General features: G+C 35.9%; 1 protein-coding gene across 6 annotated transcripts in view; it reads left to right on the top strand.

Annotated features, from left to right (window-relative positions):
- ZNF521 (zinc finger protein 521) overlaps positions 1-18,282 on the top strand; it is a 279,110-nt gene that overhangs the window by 150,622 nt on the left and 110,206 nt on the right. For 4 of the 6 annotated variants that reach the window (XM_019741256.3, XM_019741257.3, XM_019741254.3 and 1 more), the window contains one exon: positions 1,083-1,167. In XM_019741256.3, coding sequence (XP_019596815.2) covers positions 1,083-1,167 — 85 coding nt within the window. The remainder of the gene's footprint in view (positions 1-1,082; positions 1,168-18,282) is intronic. The other 2 variants (XM_074340213.2, XM_074340212.2) reach the window with 1 other exon arrangement.

The raw sequence follows: 18,282 nt of genomic DNA, 5'->3' as shown, positions 1-18,282 counted from the left end.
CAATTTTATATGACTGCAGATGAAATGATAGTTCTGTAAGAATGTCTTTAAAAATGTCATTGATGTGGTTTTACAAATGTTATTTTCTCACTGTTGGGAGATTTTCAAAATGGCTTTATTTTATAATAGTTTATTTTGTTTTCCAAGATGGTTTTTAATTGTAAATATCAAGTTTCATCATAAAGGAATTTATATAACTGTGTTCTGGAAAACATAACCAATACTTTATTTATTGAGTGCATCTAATATGTACTGAGCCATATGGGGGACACAATAATAAAGATGTGAAATCATAAAGACTGCTTTATTTTAGAGCTTAGCATTTAGAATCAAGAGAGCTTATTTCTCGTCCCAGCTGTAGGGCATTGTGACATCAGGCAAATCTTTCTACTTCCCTGGGCCTCAGTTTCTTTATTTATGATACAAGAGTTATAATAAATCCTGCTTTATCCACTTCACAGGATTGTTGTGTAAAATGATAAAATGGTGTTAGAATGTTCAATATGATATGAAATAATATGATTTCTTTATAGAGGAAAATATGTATTTAAATGCTAGTACGTAGCAATTTCTGAAACATTATCTATATTTCAGACTTCAGATAAAAATTATAATCTCTACATCTCTTAGCTAGATTCCATGAATCTTAATTTATTGACCATTTTACTTAGGGATCTCTACAAGCAACACCACAGTTATTTTAGGTGGAATGAATACCTGACCTTCAAAGACATCAGTTTCTGAAACTGAGTCTTGTGTTGCAGATTATCTTTTTTTTTTTTTAATACTAACTTCTGTTTTTTAGTTTAGGAATCTTTACAAATACATTATGCCATAATTATGTGCCTTTATTTCTTCCAAGTGTTTGCAACTTACAGTATTGGGATCAAGCCGCAAAATCTTAGTAAGGAACTCATGGAATTTTGCCCAAGCAGCCCCACAGCAGTAGCTTAGTTAGCAACATGTGTAAGACCAGCATCTCAAAAGAAAAAAAAAAGTTGTCAGTGGGTTTTTTGTTTTTTTTTTAAAGAAAACAATAAAGAGTTCCTGTGTCTAAGTAATTCTGTTTATACTTGTTTCAGAAGAAGACCTATCAGTGCATCAAGTGTCAGATGGTTTTCTACAATGAATGGGATATTCAGGTTCATGTTGCAAATCACATGATTGGTGAGTGACATTCTAAACCTTATTATAGATAGATTTTTCTCCTACTTGTGTGCATCAATGCCTATATAATTAAACAGAGTTAAAGATGAATTAATTGTTCAACCATCAATGTTTTACCTAAGCATGATTGATTTTTTTATTACTATTATTAGGCCTGATAAGGCATTAGCACATTTTGTTTTCTGCAAGGGCTAGTTTAGACTTCTGCAGAGGATTATATATCTACTGCCAGTCAAAACACAGGTGATTAACAAATTAAACTTAATCATTTTTGCATTATTGAAAACTAACAGGAATGGTTAATGAACTGGATGTTAGCTTTCCATAGAGTTTTAGACAGGTTTTAATTTCAGAAGTTATTATGGTAATGGCACTGCTGTGTGTTGCTTAAGCATCTTTGTATCAAAATCTAAAGTGGTGAGTTTTTGTGATAGGGAAACATAAATAATTTAAATTGCTATAAACTAGTTTTATATGGATGGTTTCAACAGCCTGGAAATAATCATGATTAAAAAGATCATGTAAAGAATTTACTAATCATTTTTTATTTCCCACCAAATTTTACGTAGATCTTTATAAAATCGGTTTGGGTAAAGATCTCTGAAGTCACTCTAGGCCATTGTTTTCAGGGATTTTGCGTTTATCACATGGACTAGAGCTAAAAGGACAATTTTTTCACTTATTCAAATGTCCCATTATCCCTTAATTCCTCTGGGGTTACCTCCTATGTCTTTTAATTTGATAAGCACTTAGTAATAACACTAAGAGTTTTACCAGCCAATTAAACTTTATCAAGCAGATCTTTTTCTACTAGTAAAATGACAATTGCTATTACTTTATACTATTTTTTTCTTACTACTTTGTTTTTATACTATGAGAATTTTTTCATTTCATACTCATTTTGTGGTATTTTATAATACCATAAATAATTGTGATATAATATTTTTAAAAGTCTAATTAGCCTCACGCTCTCCTATTATCAAACTCTAAGACAAGAAAGAACAATTCAACATTTTAGACTCTGAAAATATTTTCCTGGGGTAAACAAGTTTTATTATATACTAATCAGAAACATTCTAGGAATGTTTAGTGGAAGGTTTGCTCAAACTATCATTACTGATCACTAAAATCAACCATAACAAAACTTCTAAGGCCCTCGTAGATATTAATAAAGATAAATTCAAAAATATGTTGGAAATTGATTAATAGTTTTTCCATAGGATTTGCTGTATAGTTTTGAAATGATGGGTCTTTAGAAGGATTGTTGCTTATGAAAGACTAAGTGCTTAATTGTGCAAAGTGGAACATATACATAACATCTAAAATATTGATCACTTTATCTCTATATTTTCCAGGTTTAAGTACTAATATCATTAGTGATTTTCTTATGCAATAAATAGCGTATTCTTAAATGTGACAGAATAACATTGACCACTTTATTGAGTGTTTATAAGATAATGGCAACCTTTATGAGAGATTAAAATAATGTATTTTCTTGCAATTAACTTCCATTTTGGATTCCAAAAAAATATTCTACATAAATTTTCAAAACTGCTTTTGGGGGCGTGGGGATAGGTTAGAAGAAAATGAAATCTTCTTGACAAATGATAAATGTTAATATTCTCCATCTTTATTTCTTGAATAGTTTATTGGTGCCAATCATTCATGACTCTGCTTCATGCTACAGTTTTACATGGACTTCAGTGAAAACATTTCTTTGCAGTTTATGGAAAATTTAGTGAAACTTTGTGGATCAGGCTTCTGATTAGTTTTTTCTATCTAAACTTATTTTTGGATCTGGATTTATTATTTATCCCAGGACCCAGATGAACTGATAGGACATATTTTTTGCCACAGTATTAGTGTTCTTGTGCATATGTAGAATCTGATTTGAATGTTGGGCCTGAGAGGACTTTTTGATTTTCCAGTTTTAGTATCATTTGTCCATTACATTGGTTTGTCCTGGTCTTTCTTTTTAAACTGCTTTATACCTTTCCCTTTGTATTTCTCTTAAATCCTTGCATCATTAGTGATTTCCCAAGGCTTTTCCCCCTCTACCTATGGTGGATTAATATGACACTTACCTTCTCTTGGGATCTGAGCATTTAACAATTCACCTTCCATCAGAGAAGCAAATTCTACTCCTTTTCACAGAGGACCTAGTTATTTAATATTCATGCTATTTTTAATAATGAAATATGTAATTCTCTTGCACTTGAGGCCTAAACAAATGAATCGCATCTTTTTAATTGTTCTATCTGCTGACCATGCATCCAAGTCCTTAAACTCCCTTCGTGTTGTTAATATCTAGAGAGAGAGAGAATGTGTAACTGGGAGGATGTCACAAAGGCTAAGATATCCTTTTTTTAAAATCCCAGTGTGATACTTAGTCTTTCAAATGAGGCAGGCAGCATTATTTTGTTGGCTAAAATACCTCCATTGAGGGTAGGTATTTTTAGGTTGTGTATCTGTGTATGTTTTTTGTCTAATCAAAAAATAATCTCAACTAGACTGTTAGCAGGAAAGAGGGATTAGAGGCTATCTGAAAAGCCTCTTACTCTTTTTGTAAGAGGGTATATAGTGTTTTCACAGATTTTGTTTTACATTTCAATCAGTCTGAAGAAGGATTCTGTCACCTGATGGAAAACAAAGTCTGCAGATGACCCAATGAGGTGTAACTTTAAAGTCCTGTTTTTAACGAAGTCATTTGCATTTGTTTCTATGTAGCACACATGTTTTAATGTGATTTCAGTATCAGGCAACCTCCGCGCTTCTTTCCGGATGTGCTGGTCTCAAGCTATTGGCCAGGGACATCTGTGAAAGGAAAACCATCAATGTTTCTACCAGGTACATATTGGAGACGCACTGCTTAAGTGCCGTTTTGCAGCTAGGTGTGGACACATGGTCCGAGTTGCAGGAATAATTACTCAATAAAAATGCATTAGGGATTTGACTTATGTCTATTAAGGAAAAAAAGGAAACTTCACTCTCCACCACATTTTGACACAGTTTCAGTAAGAAATCAGACCAGTGACTATTTAGGGGTTTCTTTTCTTCTTTACACACACACAAAAAAGAGCTACAAAACATTTTAACAGCTTTCCTGGGGAAAAGACTTTCCTCTTTCAAAGTCTGCACAGATGAGAAAATTTTTCTTGTCTTCCTTTGTTCCTTTCACATAGTTTACCTTGGCTTTTGACCTGAGAATACAGAAAGAAGCCATTGTACATTATGTCCTTTAATTCATTATTCACCGTCTCTTTCTATCAGCATAGTAAATATTTATTGGTATTTTCCTCTTTGAGGTTTCCGTTATTATTGTTATTATTATTTGGTATGGATTAGTACAGACAGAGATGGAAAGCAGAGAATTTAAATGTGTTTAACCCAGCAAAGGGATTGCCTCATATAAAATTATGAGGCACAACAGCAGTAGAGTAAATTTGTAAGTGCTCAGAATAAAGGGCTGTTAGGCATGCGATAATATAAAGAGATGACATTGCCAAGAACTATTTATGAGGAGCTTAATTTTTTCACTCTGATAATTCTTGACCAATAATTACCAGTCTCTAATTATCTATTTTAGTTAGAAAGAAATTTCGATCACTACGGAGGTTGGCATTGCAACTAGCACATAAATCCCCAAAGAGACGAATGTGTTCCAAACAGCCACAAACAACTGTCTCATGAAACATAGTGAGCAAATTGCGAGCGGCTGGTGGTAGACAACCAGCAATACACACACCATCGAAGGCCAGTCAGCTTGACAAAGAAATGATCAAAGGGGAGAAATGCCATTATCCTTGGAACTGATTGCTGCAGTCATGGACTTTGGAGGACAAGTGGTCAGGATATAGCCATGGCCATTTTCAGCCCTCCCTTTCAAAGTTCTCAGCTGGAGAATTTGAAGGGAATGGGTACTAGCCATTTACCTAAGAATAATTTTTAAAAACTGATGTAGAAATTATTAGTTAATGTTTTATTTTATTTTTCATTTTTTTCATCTGACCAGAAATACCTGTATTGTAATGGCAAAATTGTATCTAAGGTGGTGTGAAAAAGTAGGAAAATCCAGAAATAGTCACTAATAAACGTGTCCCAGATGGATCAAGGATGATGGTTAGAGTATTTGGAAGCAACTGTATTTATCTCTTAGAAAAGCAAAACTGGAATTTAGGACTATGAATGACAGCTAATATGAAAGAAAACACTGATGCAAAAATATTGACTGTTTTTATTCAAATCTCTAATACTCAGTGTTTTATCGATAGTTACAATTTTTAAGACCATGAAAAGATTCAGATCTTCTGCAATGCACGTAAGATCTATACCCTATGTGTTATGTTACATGTGATATATATTACTAATGGCATTACAAAAAGAATGCATATATCAGTTTTGTACGGTGTGGTGAAATTTTAGTCTGCTTTTGTGGCACATGACATTCATACATTCTGTAATTTGCTTGATGCCTAAGGTCACAAATGGCATTCTTTTCCTTCCATTTCTTTAGTGGATGGTGTGCTACGTGACTAATCTTCATTATAGTTTTGTGACATTCTGTATCACCTCTGAAACATTTCAGCTTGAGTGCTCTTGCTTTAGAATAGACTAACACCAATATTTTGAGGTCTATAGTGGTTTTGGATTTTATATGTCTTAAAGGCAAATATCAAAAGATATGGATCTTTGCATAGGAAGATAAAGAACTATGTTACCCTGTAAACTCTCAGTGTTCATTGGCTGTTTTTTTAAAAAAAAGAATAGAAATGAATCTATAATAATGCATGCATGTATGGGTGTGTATATTATAGGTATATACCTGCATTATCCTAAGAAGCTCAAAGTCATTAGGTTCTTTGGAATTTACATTAATTCTAAACGAGAAGACTATTGAATTTTTTTAAAGTCATCTTCATTTGATTGCTTACAAAACTCAGGGAATTAAGAAACAAGCATTTGGTGTTAAATATGATGAAATACTGGCTTATTTCATCAAGAGCTGGATTAAAAAAGATGAAATCTGGGCAGTTTAATGGTAACAGAAAGCTACCCTCATGTGGGCAATGCTGGCTTATTTGAAAAGCCCATAAAGGGTTTCTACATGGACCATACAAAAGGGATACTTTCTCTTTAATAGCCATCTGTACAGGAGAGATGAGAAGTGGGCCAGGTCATCTCTCCTCAGCTGTCATGATATTAACGTAGGTAATGGAGCAAGCTCGGCGTTCTGCTGGGTGTTGTTTTTCATAGATGTTCATCGATTTACACAGATAATTCTATTTATTTCTTAGAGTTGGTCCAAGTGAACCACGCAGAATAACAAACACCAAAGCATTTCAAATGACTTTATCTTTGTTTGTAACGTAACTTCTGTCTAAAAAATGGTGTCACACCTACTGTGCAGATGGCTGCATGATTTGTAAACCAGCCAAAACATTTAAACAAATGTGTGATCTGGGGATAGATTAAATAAAGGATAAAATGGAGTGTGGGCCACAAATTCTAATAATCAGATGATTTTAAGTTGTGTGCAGTGTGGAGTGATGGTCGCAGTGATAGCAGGGAAAGCTTGCCAATGACAGCAAGGTGCCTTATAGATCTCAGGATGGAGCCTGTGGCCTGGTAGGCCTCAGTTTGAGAACCACACATTTGCTGTACAGCTGGCAGCTCTGTATGGGGACATCAGATAAAACTTATGTAAAATGAAGTGTTATTGCTTAGTATGAAATTGTTCAGAGAGGGAATTTGCAGACAGTAACTGAAAACAGAATTCATGGTACCAATGAAGCAGACTGTAAATATGAAGAGGGTTTAATTATCTGCGCAATTTAACAAAAATTCAAGATGTATTCAGAAAGGACATACAGAGGCATGAATAAAACACAGCTACACTGTTTACTGAGTGCAAAGTGGGGCCACAGGAACTTATCAACTTTGTCTGGTCAGGGTTCCTAAAAACAAAGATGATTTAAAAGGAAATAAAAAAAGGTCTTAATGAACATCTTTTTTGGAATAAGGCAGTTTTCAAGAGCTCATCTTGGTTATTTGGATTCTTATTTCTTAGGCAACTTTTAAAGAAAATCTTTGAGCCTGTCTCTTAATTTCAGTGTTAAGCTAGTAAAAGACAAATCTGGATGTTTATCCTTGTTTTGTGTTTTAGCCTGCGTGTAGCAGCTTTGATTTTCAAGAGTAAAAAATGCTGGCAGTTAGTGGAGTGTCTAATTTACAGGCTCCTAAGACAGCCTCTTAGACATTTCTTGCGGTGTTGATTTTCTGTGAGACTGAGGGTGCTGACTGAGCCCACAGACAGACTGAAGCTTCAATTTTTCGTTGTTTTTTACAACGCACTGCTCTTAAAGAGGCCGCAGAAGAATGTGGCTGAAGCAGAGTGACTGGATGCCAGCCTTTCTTCCTAGGCTCCATACAGACGCTGGGAGGAAAGTCTGTGCCAGATGGATAATTCCGTCTGACTGTCTGAGATACAGTGGCAGGGCTTCTGGCTCTCATTTTGTCTTCACCTTTGACTTGCTGTAGAATATGCCACAAGTGTATCTGTTTTTCACTCACTGTCTGTTATATTATCAGATGTGGATATCTTTGTGAATCAAGTTTGCAAAACATGTCTGAGTGGAGGGTGTGGAAAGTCATCAGCAATAGATGAAAAAGGACAGATCCCTGCCCATATACACGTATGCCTTGTCATCCATTTTTTTACAGGATCGGTTCAGACACGTAAAAAGAAAAGGTCTCTCATGACCTATTTCCATAGGTTATTTCCTAGTTTCGGGGCCATTAATAGCAGTAAACAAAGGAAAGGGAGCCAATATGGAGAGTGGGTGTCGAACTTCAGCTGCTCATATTGTTGCATTTGGTGAGCTGATGGGGTTTCCTAGGTCACCTTTAGAATTATGCCTATGACAGCAGTAGCTACCTGCCAAGATTGCAAGGTATCTCACAGCTCTCAGGATGGCGCCTGTGGCCCGGTAGGCCTCAGTTGGAGGGGTACACATTTGCTGTACAGCTGGCAGCTCTGTATGGGGCAGCCGTGTGGGCTGTTAGGGAGCTGGAAAGGAGACAAGCATGAAATTTCTTCTAACCCCAACTCTGTTTTTCTGTACTGTTGGCTGCTTCTCAGTTCCTTGACAAAAAAACCAATCAGGCACCCTTTAATCCGCCTGTGATTACCACTGGTATAAAAAGAGAAGCATAATGAGGAAAAATGCCTCGTTTTGTTGCCTTCAAAAGCCAACAAATTGGAGTTAACTTGACAGGAAGTGGCTTAATAATTAGATTATTTATTTATTCCTGACACATATCCCCCTGTTACTAGTCTCAGGAGACCCTGTAGATGGTACGATTTTCAAGCTGCCATTACTTCGCTGTCTTCTGTGAACAAAGAAGCTACTGTCTATCAGTCAATTAAATGCACTCTTTAAGCGGAGGCTGCGAAGTCCTCAATGGAGGGAGCCCTGGGACATTGTGGCTGATGATTCCTTTCTCTGTACTGTACATCACACTCTCAACTACAGTCCCCACAGAGATGGAATAAAGTCATGCATTAAAATATCACTTGTTGATTTGTTTGCTAATGAAGAGCCATTGAAATGTTTGTGTATTTCTATGGCAAAATTGTTGATAAAAGGGCCTACTTGCCTGCATATCTTAGTTCATCTGCCGTGAGTGCTTATTTAAGAATTATTAAAATTAAAGTCAACAAATAAGTGAATAAAAAAAAAAAAAAACAGCACTGACATAACAGGAGTTTTCTTACTATTTTCATCCGATTAAGTGAATAAAGGCAGGCAAAATAGAGAGATAGTGTCATTTCAATCCCTTGCTTACATTGTGTTAATCCAAACAATTTGTTTCCTCTGACATAAAAACTTTAAGTCTTTTTCAGAGTATCTGGGAGCTATACCTTTTAAGTATTGAAAGATACTAGAACCCATTTGTGAGACTAATGTACTGAGAAATTTTTTTTTTCTTTAAGATAAATGGCATTTTTCAGCCGTTACTCTGACTCAGTGAATATGCACAGAAGTTTTTCTTGGGAACTTCTACAACCAAGCTAATAAAACATCTGTGATAGATCAGACACAACCTCACAGCCACGGGGATTGTATAAACATGACTTTCCTTCTCTGTATGTTCCTTTTCCTGTTTTTGTTTTGTTTTGTTTTGTTTTTTATTTAGCATTACTTTATTTCCATCTAAGCGGTGGTGACTTTTCAATCACCACTTAGTCAAGGTCTTTATCCTTTAATATATTCATCAGCTTCTTACTGCTTACTGTTTACTATGTACAAAGCATGTCTTTGCTGGACTTCTCTGGCTCTCATTAATTGGTTTTATATCTTAAGAGTACATCTGTTGTTAGGTTGGGGGTCTAGAGGTCTAGGCTGAAAAACTCCCATAATATTATAACAGTGTTCTGATGAATATTTACCTATGGCTCTGCTATTTAAAGGGATAAGTTTGGAATTTAAACAAAGGCCACTGAATATTGAAAAGTGTCCCCTCTTCTTCCCATCAGACTTTGTAAAAAACAAAAAGAGACAAAAACAGTAATCAAGGTGTTAACTCTGGTTTTCATGGTTACCTGACAATAAGCTGTAAAGAATTAATTTAAGTCATCATCAAATGACCATATTCCTTATTTCTACCCTGTTATTCCAAGTCATTTTGTTAGAAATAGCTTAGGTACTCGGAGGTGTTCTATAATAGAAAATGAATTTGAAACCCTTTCATTAATTGGTGATTAATATATTTCAGGATTAGTTTAAGCAGGGCCCTACCTCCTGCCCAGTCAAGTATGTTCTGGTTAATATCCAATTATCTGCACCTTCATAGTTATTATGTCTTAATATTTCGGATATGATAACCAGAAACTTGAGAGTCATGCTAATGAGGAGCATAGAGCAAGAATTAACCAATGACATACTCAGTGATCCTTAGTGAAGAAAGAATCTCTTTTTACCCCTTAGCACATTGCTTCAGCATCTTCCGGGCTCTGAATGAAAAGTAAGACCTTCAGCTATAGCAAGAGAAAATCAGAAAATTAATCGTCTCTTTTCAATACTAGTTATCTGAATGTTCAGTGTTCAAGTTCACCTAAAAGCATCAATGGGTCATTTTCTGGAGAAAAAGAATAGGAAGCCAAGAGAGCAGGTTCATGTTTTCCAAACCGGAAACATCATCATCTTCATCTTTTCCTTTTGACAAAGGCACAAGTTGTCACCTCTTCAAAGGATGTTTTAACTCAGATTATTTGATGTGGCTTTCATATTTCACTAAGGAAACACTTTTTCCTGCTACCTTTTATCCTCTTTCCCCCTAAATGTATCACCACGCTGTATACACGTTACACCTTTCTATTGAATCTGTTTTACAGGTAATTTTACTTGTGAGCTGTCTGACGTGGCTCCCGTGGTGGTGTCTGCCAGGGTGCCGTGTGCTGCTTCAAACCACATAGGTTTCAATAGTGCACTTTGTACATTACCCCTTTATATGCTGTATTGTAATGAAGCAACATCAGTAAATTGCAGTGAAGGGTGATTGTTGCACAGGGATGACAACTACACCTCGGGGTCCATTTGCGCCAGATTATTCTTTTTATTGTTATTATTACTTCCCATCTTCTTTACTCTCTTGCTGCCGAACTTGCTGTTGGCCACCGGTGCACCACCGAGGGAATCTTGAGGAACATTGCAGGCATCATTTTTTTCTCTTAGGCACGTACCAATCACCGTTCTGTTCCAAACCCAGATATCCTGGTGGCTCTGTGGGTTTTACTGATGCTACTTTACTCTGTTGACTTCGTTCCTAATGTTCCTCATCTTCATCTTCTTAGAAGAACAAATTTATTCGGAATAAAAGTGGACTGATTTCAAACACTTCGTGTAGATGTTATAAATCTATAGTCGGGATGATCACCTTGATGTGTTCCTCCCCCACAAAAACGGTTTAATAATTTACAAAAAGGACTTCGATGGGATTACTGTTTAAGGAAAAGATTTGTATTTTCAATATCTTCTTGGGTTTCATTAAAACATAGATAAAGTCATTAGGAATATTGTATCTATTAGTAGTTTCTCTTTCCAAAATAGCCAATTTCCTGCCCCCAACCAACTGCTGTCACCCAATAACTAATAAAAAATAGTGTGGATTTAAGGCAGAGGCCTTCTGTTCTTATTGAACAGAATTATGAGCAAGGTTTTAGCCTAGGGATAATTATGTATATGTGAATTTTGGTGACTGTTGATCCTTTGTTGTCATAATTTTAGTACCTGTGTCCACTTGTTTTTCCAAATTGTTAGTGCTGCTGTTATTCTGTTTTTATTTTTCTAAGACTGGGCTACTGTGTAGCATTCAAACTGAAATCTAGAATTAGAGCTGACACACCTTCAGTTGAACTATCAAGTCCTTTAAAACTGCTTGGCCAGTGACGCCAGTCCCACGCTATTCGACCGTATACACTTCCGATTGTGGGCCAAAGAACATTGATTTTCAGCTGTCATTTCTAGTGCACATACTGTAGAATTGAAATTTAAACCTTAATCCACTCAGTAATACAATTAATTTTTAATGTGCAGTAATACTAATTGAAATAGCCTGAATTTAGTAAGACACCACAAGACATTTTCAAAAGCAAGAGTCTCCACTGAGAACTGAGAGGACAGATAATCACTGTTACAGTGTTTACAGGATACGTGCTCACTCTACAGGACTCTAGTGGACAGGGAGTTTTCTTTAAATTAGACCATAGTATATATATCTTTTTGTGAATAGAAAGTTCTTTTCAGAGGGAATTTCTCCTTAGTACCCACTGAAATAGGGTAACCATTTTCCAATTAACTTTTCTTTTAAGAGCATAGTTTTAGTTAAAAATATCTTAACATAGTATATGCAAAGATTATATTAACCTATTTAAAAAAAAAAGCAATTATGAATAGTTGCAAATGAAGTCACCTGGCAACAATGTCGTATTCAAAAACACCAGTCTCTATGGGTAATCTCATTATATGATGTGTATTTGAGATACTGTTTCCAGATGTGAGAAATGCATGTACTTTCCAAGCTGTCCGTAAATCAGTTGCCTTGTTTAGGTGTATGTGTGTGTACCTGTGAACCAATAATACACCCTACTTTCATGTCAAACTGTGTTTCTTTAGCTTGCATATGATTTCAAAATAGCCTTTTAAATGTTTTGTGAGGGTTTTTTGTTTTTTTGTGTTTTTTTTTGCCCAGCCAGAGTAAAGCAAATTTTGCACTGTAAAACCAAATAGATTTCCAGTCATTTCTGCACTAAAAAGGCTTTCTAACCACATTTATCTGCTAGTAAATGAGGACTTTTTAAAATGCATCAGTTCTACTGATGAATGGGGTCGCGGAGTGTTCAAAATGAGCACCAGCATTAAGTTTAAAAAAAAAGGCAAGCACTGTATATCATGCTTTCATGGCTCTCGCATTATAGTATTTAATAAGCCGATAGTGCTGTTAAATATTTAGTAAAGGTTCCCTCATAACCCTGCCATCTATTCAAATGAGATTTGAAGACATTTTTGCAGCACATAAGTAAAAATGATGGTAGAGAACTTGAAGCAGTCGTAGCGTGGCATATTTTCTAAATGAAGTGTGGGGTAACGTGGTACAGATGAGTTCAGCAGATTCACACCTATAAAATCCCTAAATCAATTCACACTCTTTGGATTAAGGGTCCAATCTGGCTTTCATTTTGTCACTGTTAAATCAAAGTGCTGTTGGGATTATTTACAGAGAGTACTAAAGTGACATTATAGCATGTTTTTTGTTTGTTTGTTTTTTTTTTAAATAAGATCCTACATTGTGATTATTTTAAGCTGTCCTAGTATCAGGTGGGCTTTATAATAGACATGTTCTGTTTCTCACTGAATAGAGGGAGAGGAAGAAAGAGATGAGGGAAAATCAATTTATAGTCCATTCAGAGCATATTATCAAATCCAATTTGAGTGTAGTAAGTTAAATCTTTTGTATCTAGTTTTGGGTATGCTATGGCAAATACCAAATTATAGATATAGCTGTACACAATGATCTGATACATAAATAGATCATCTTTATCAAGTTTTTCATGTAATATTTGATGGTCATTATCCAAATAACAATAATTGCTCTTTAATCTGGAATGAAAATTGGTTTCCAGGATCCTTATGCGAAATGTTAGGAGTACATATGATGCTGACATCATTCATGTCATCCTGTTGGTAGATTAGAATTCACATTTAAACCTTTCAGTGTTTAATGGTATTATTCATTTTGAAGGTGTAAAGATAAAGGCTGGTAGCTTGTTCAGATTTGTATGTGATGTGTTTGGAGCCTATTTACTCAATTCTAATTTTCATCCGGTTTTATATGCAGCCAGTGACCACAGTATTCATTCAAACTGCACAGAGACACATCTCATCTGTAAAACAGTTACTGATCTTATTTGCTATTTATGTTCTCATAAGAAGAAACATAGGATTCATATGATCAGGGAAAAATACATTTTGTTTTGAAATTCTGTATATCACAAATATGTCCATATTGAGAATTTCATAATGAAGAAGGGATAAAGGAGATTGCTTTAGGTGTACACGAAGCAGAAGGGAAGGAAAGTGGTTCAGGGTTCACATATAGGTGTGTTAATATGCAATGCTTGATGTATGTTGACCTCAGGTTACAAGAGTAGAAAATCCCATTTTCCAGCTTGTTTCAAATGTAGTAAAAATGCTGCTTCAGTTGCTTTATGCTACTCACATTGGGAAAGGTGCTTATACTGTGATAATTATCATCAAGGAATATTAATGCGTTCAGCATTTGTAACCCAAAAACTCATTATAGCTTAAGCTGTGCATCATCTGTGAAGAGAGAACTTTGCCAGAATTCGCTCTTCACAGGGGTTGCCTCCTGCTTGCTGCGGAGTGGTCAGAGTACTGCAAGAGGTCACTTAGGCTATTTTTGAAAGCTGAAGTTTTGCAATTTTTGAATCTCTACCTTCTGTCTAAAGAGCTTATCATTCTTGCCTCAAAATGTCCTCCTTCTAATTGAATGCATACTGAAGAGCAAATAATAGTAGTAATATTAATAATAATAATAAATAAGAAGTAACTGTGTCTTGTTATATAGAGTCTGAGAGGGTTGGCACATGTATTCCACACCAAGATAATTGAAGTGTTGGTGTCTTTTCTTCTGTCATTGAGCAAAGGGATTCATTTACACCAGTTTCCTTAATGCAGGTGCCCTTGGGTTTCAGATAGAAATGCCCCCTCTGGGGCTCCACTTCATAGCCCTCTGGCTGGAAATTGTGTAAATAAGACTGCAGGGTCAACCTTCCCTTTTCGGCAGCCGTGTCCTTAATTAGTCTGTGACAGTCTTTCACATGAGCCTGCACTGTTCCTGGGATCATGCCTCACACAGCTAAGACATCTTTCTGAGACACAGATAGATATTTTTGTATGTTTGTTTAAAATTATTCCCTGGGGGAATATTGACATGATGGGAAGGAGAATCTCTGGGTGTGTCCCAAATCTTATAACTTCATCTGATCAAAATATCTGGTTAGGCAGCTCCGTTATAAATCAGAAGTAGTTAGTTTCATAAGAATATTGTGTCTTCACCTGAGGTGGGTAGCTTGTTGAAAAGGAGCTGTGTGCTTGTGATATTTTTGTGTGATTAAATCCCATTATTTTTCTCCCACTGATGCATTGCTTGTCTTTTCCCATAAGTAACATTGCTCCGTGCCGCATGTTATAGTTTGTGTTAGGCCAGGCAGAGAGCACTAATACTCAGTTCTGTCAGGCTGTCTGGCTTTGCAGGACTGCTGTGTTTCTGAGGTCAAATTGTGGACCTGGCCTTGCTCCTGGGAGGACTAGAAAAATATGTTTCATAACTTCCCATGGACGTACGCGAAGTGTAGGAAGGAAAACAATGAAGCTCATAGGCTCGGTTTAGATGAACTGTGAGGTTGGAATTCATCATGCAGGAAAGCTTACGGTTGTTTAGGAAGCTTCCTTACCGCGAAGGGTTGGGTACCTAGTAGGTCATAGCTGACGGCCTTGAGGAACAGGGTAATCATTCAAGTAGCCCAGCAGGCACAGACACACAAGTTGATAATCTGGAGTCAACTTGCTGCAATAGAAACTTGCTTACCTGTTAAAGTCACTTACATGAAGGAATAATGATAGAATGAGTACCCCAGATTCATTGTCGATACTGGAGGCTTGCTCCACTGGAAGCAGTTTGCTTATTTTGTTTTCGTTTGTTCTGTTTTTTTTTATGAATGGGACAGAACCTTTATTTTATGCTGTGGAACACTAATGCTGTAAAATGGATGAGTGTCCTGAACCAGAGACCTAGTCTCAAGAGTTTTGGGCTGGAACGCTGACAGTACAGTTGAGAGTTACGATGGTGGCGCATCTTCTGTGAGGAAGTAAACTTAATAATCTTTATGAATTTTGAGTAACTCATAACTCCACTTCCTCACCAAAAGAAGCATTATGAAAAGATTGCTTCTAAATCCTTCAGACATTCTCTGTACTTGTGATAGATGCCGTCCTCTTTACCTGGAGGCGACGGAAATGAATGTGTTTTTTGCAAGAGATAAAAGTGTATACTTTAGAAGGAGCAAATTGCATTTTCATGTTGAAGCTCACTCTTTGCACTCAATGTGGTGAGATCCAAATGTGAAGAATTGCCTTTGACGTTATTTCTGTGTGTCCTGCGTCAGTCGTTACACTGAAGTGCACCATCACATGGGATGAGTGTGACTTTGAAAATCTGGAAATAGCATAAGGTTGCATTTTATGCCTAGGCTGCTTTGATAACTATAACTTTTCTAATTATCAAAAAAGTTTGATTTATCTTACCGTGTTTCCCTAAAAATAAGCCCTAGCTGGACAATCAGCTCTAATGCGTCTTTTGGAGCAAAAATTAATATAAAACCCGGTCTAATATATAATATAATATGTAATATATGATATAATACCGTGTCTTATATTAATTTTTGCTCCAAAAGACGCATTAGAGCTGATTGTCTGCCTAGGTCTTATTTTCGGGGAAACACGGTAGTAATGATAGATTTATTAAAATTGTGTGTATGTGTCTTTTAAAAAAATTGTAATCTTCCAAGTGTTAGGGGTTTGTTTAGAGATGCACACACAAGAAGAAAATGTTTTAATTTTTAAATGAAAAGGTCATTTTAACTTTCTTTAAGTGTGTTTTACCTAATCTACATCTTGAACTATCACGGTATGTTATAAAGTAAAATTTAAAGTACATTCATTTCAGGGGTCTTAAATTATAGGGCTGATTTCTGAATTCTAATTCAGAGTTTGACAGTAACGGTGGTTTTCTAATTTTTTAATGGCCTTTCTTTAAAAGAAAGTTTTGTAGTTTTTTGTTGATTGAAGTCTATGTGTGTATGTATGTGTACACGTGCACACATGTCTGTGCAAACACGTGGACTCGCTGCCAGCCTTTTCCACCAAAGACTAAGTGGTGCACCGCTCCCTGTCTCGTGTTTAACAAGTTTCCAACAGCTTAGAGAGATGATATACAAGTGAAATGAAAACCATGGAGCTTATACTGGAGTCTGATGTTTGAAAGAGAGATATTGGAAAAGGATGTTTTTTGGCTTGGCTCCCTTTTTAGATGTAATTGCTGCTTCATTAGGACTTGGAAGAGTTTCCTGTGGTTAAATTTAATCAAATGGCTCAGAATAACAAACTCGTACACTCAGAATTCCAGGACAGTTGTGTACGTGAAACATGATTTTTCTAAATTTAAAACATATGTACACACACACACACACACACACACGCACACACACACCACTAACACCATCACTAAGTGGTCTGTAAAATGCTGTGTGGTAGTATCTGAAACCTAATTCCTACTCTCTGTTGATAGTGAATTGATAATTGATCATGCACAGAAGTATAAGTCATGAGAAATCCATTTCAAAATGTCTGGCGTTTTTTTTGTTGGTAAGAACCAAAATCTGAGCAAACATGTCTTAAGTGCACTAAATATTGCACTTGAATAAATGTCAACTATTTATTCTTTGGGATGTGATATGAGATTATCATTATTCCCATTATACAGATGAGGAAACTGAGGCTTGAGCCACTGGCCCCAATATACCAGGCTAGGGTGCATAGTAGAGGGAGACAAACTTATCCTTATTGACACCTTCAGAGTCACATTCAGTGGTGCCATAGTAATCTCTTACCACATGCACAGGTTGCTCAATTTGGCAGCCTTTGCTAAGGTGTCCTTAGTGATTCCCTTGCTTCCATTGCATCAAAGCCTGATGCTGATACCATTTTCTAGGCAACAGAACTTATCCTTGGTTTAGAAAAAAATTCCATTAAAAGCAGTAAGTAAGGATTTAGCCTGGTTATTTTTTTCCTACTTCCTTAAGTCAAACTATTTTGAAAGAATTACGATATTTCTGCTTCAGAATTCTTTGGAAATTGTGGTAAGTAGGCAATGAAATGATAAAAGTGGGTAAGTTCAGTATAAATAGACGTGAGTGTAAGACATGGTTTTACCTAAGCACTAACAGATGAATGAGCCGTATAGGAATGCTCATGGTTGTGCAAAATAGCAAGTGGTTATGTTCATATCTGTTTGAAAGTTGAGTTGATGGATTTAAATAAGAATAGCTTTACTCTGAATGATGTTTAGAATCCAGCATCACACACCCGACAGTGTGTGAAAATGCATGTGCCTCAGACATATTCTAACAGCATATGTGTTAATCTAATTCTTGTCAGAAATGGGAAGTGGAAACCCCCAACATTTCTAGAAACCTCTTTCCATAGTTGTCTGTCTATACCTGAATCCACTAAAAGAAGATTGTGCAGGCAGTGAGGCAATAACTGCACATTCATTTAAACATGCAAAAGGCATTGACATAACTATATGCAGCTTGACAATACAATTTATGATGTTTATCACAGTTGGGGTTTTTTTTTATAGGTTTTTGAACCAACAATATAATTTATTAGATGCCAAAATGAGTTATTAGGTAGAAAAAGAGTAATGAAGGACAATCTTCATGTTAATACTTCTGTCATTTTGTATATGCTGTTT

Source organism: Rhinolophus sinicus, chromosome 4 (assembly GCF_057876585.1).
Source record: "Rhinolophus sinicus isolate RSI-liver-muscle chromosome 4, RSI-T2T, whole genome shotgun sequence".
Classification (NCBI taxonomy): Eukaryota; Metazoa; Chordata; class Mammalia; order Chiroptera; family Rhinolophidae; genus Rhinolophus; species Rhinolophus sinicus.
The sequence above is the reverse complement of the archived record's forward strand: the minus strand, read 5'-3'. Positions and strand labels throughout refer to the sequence as shown.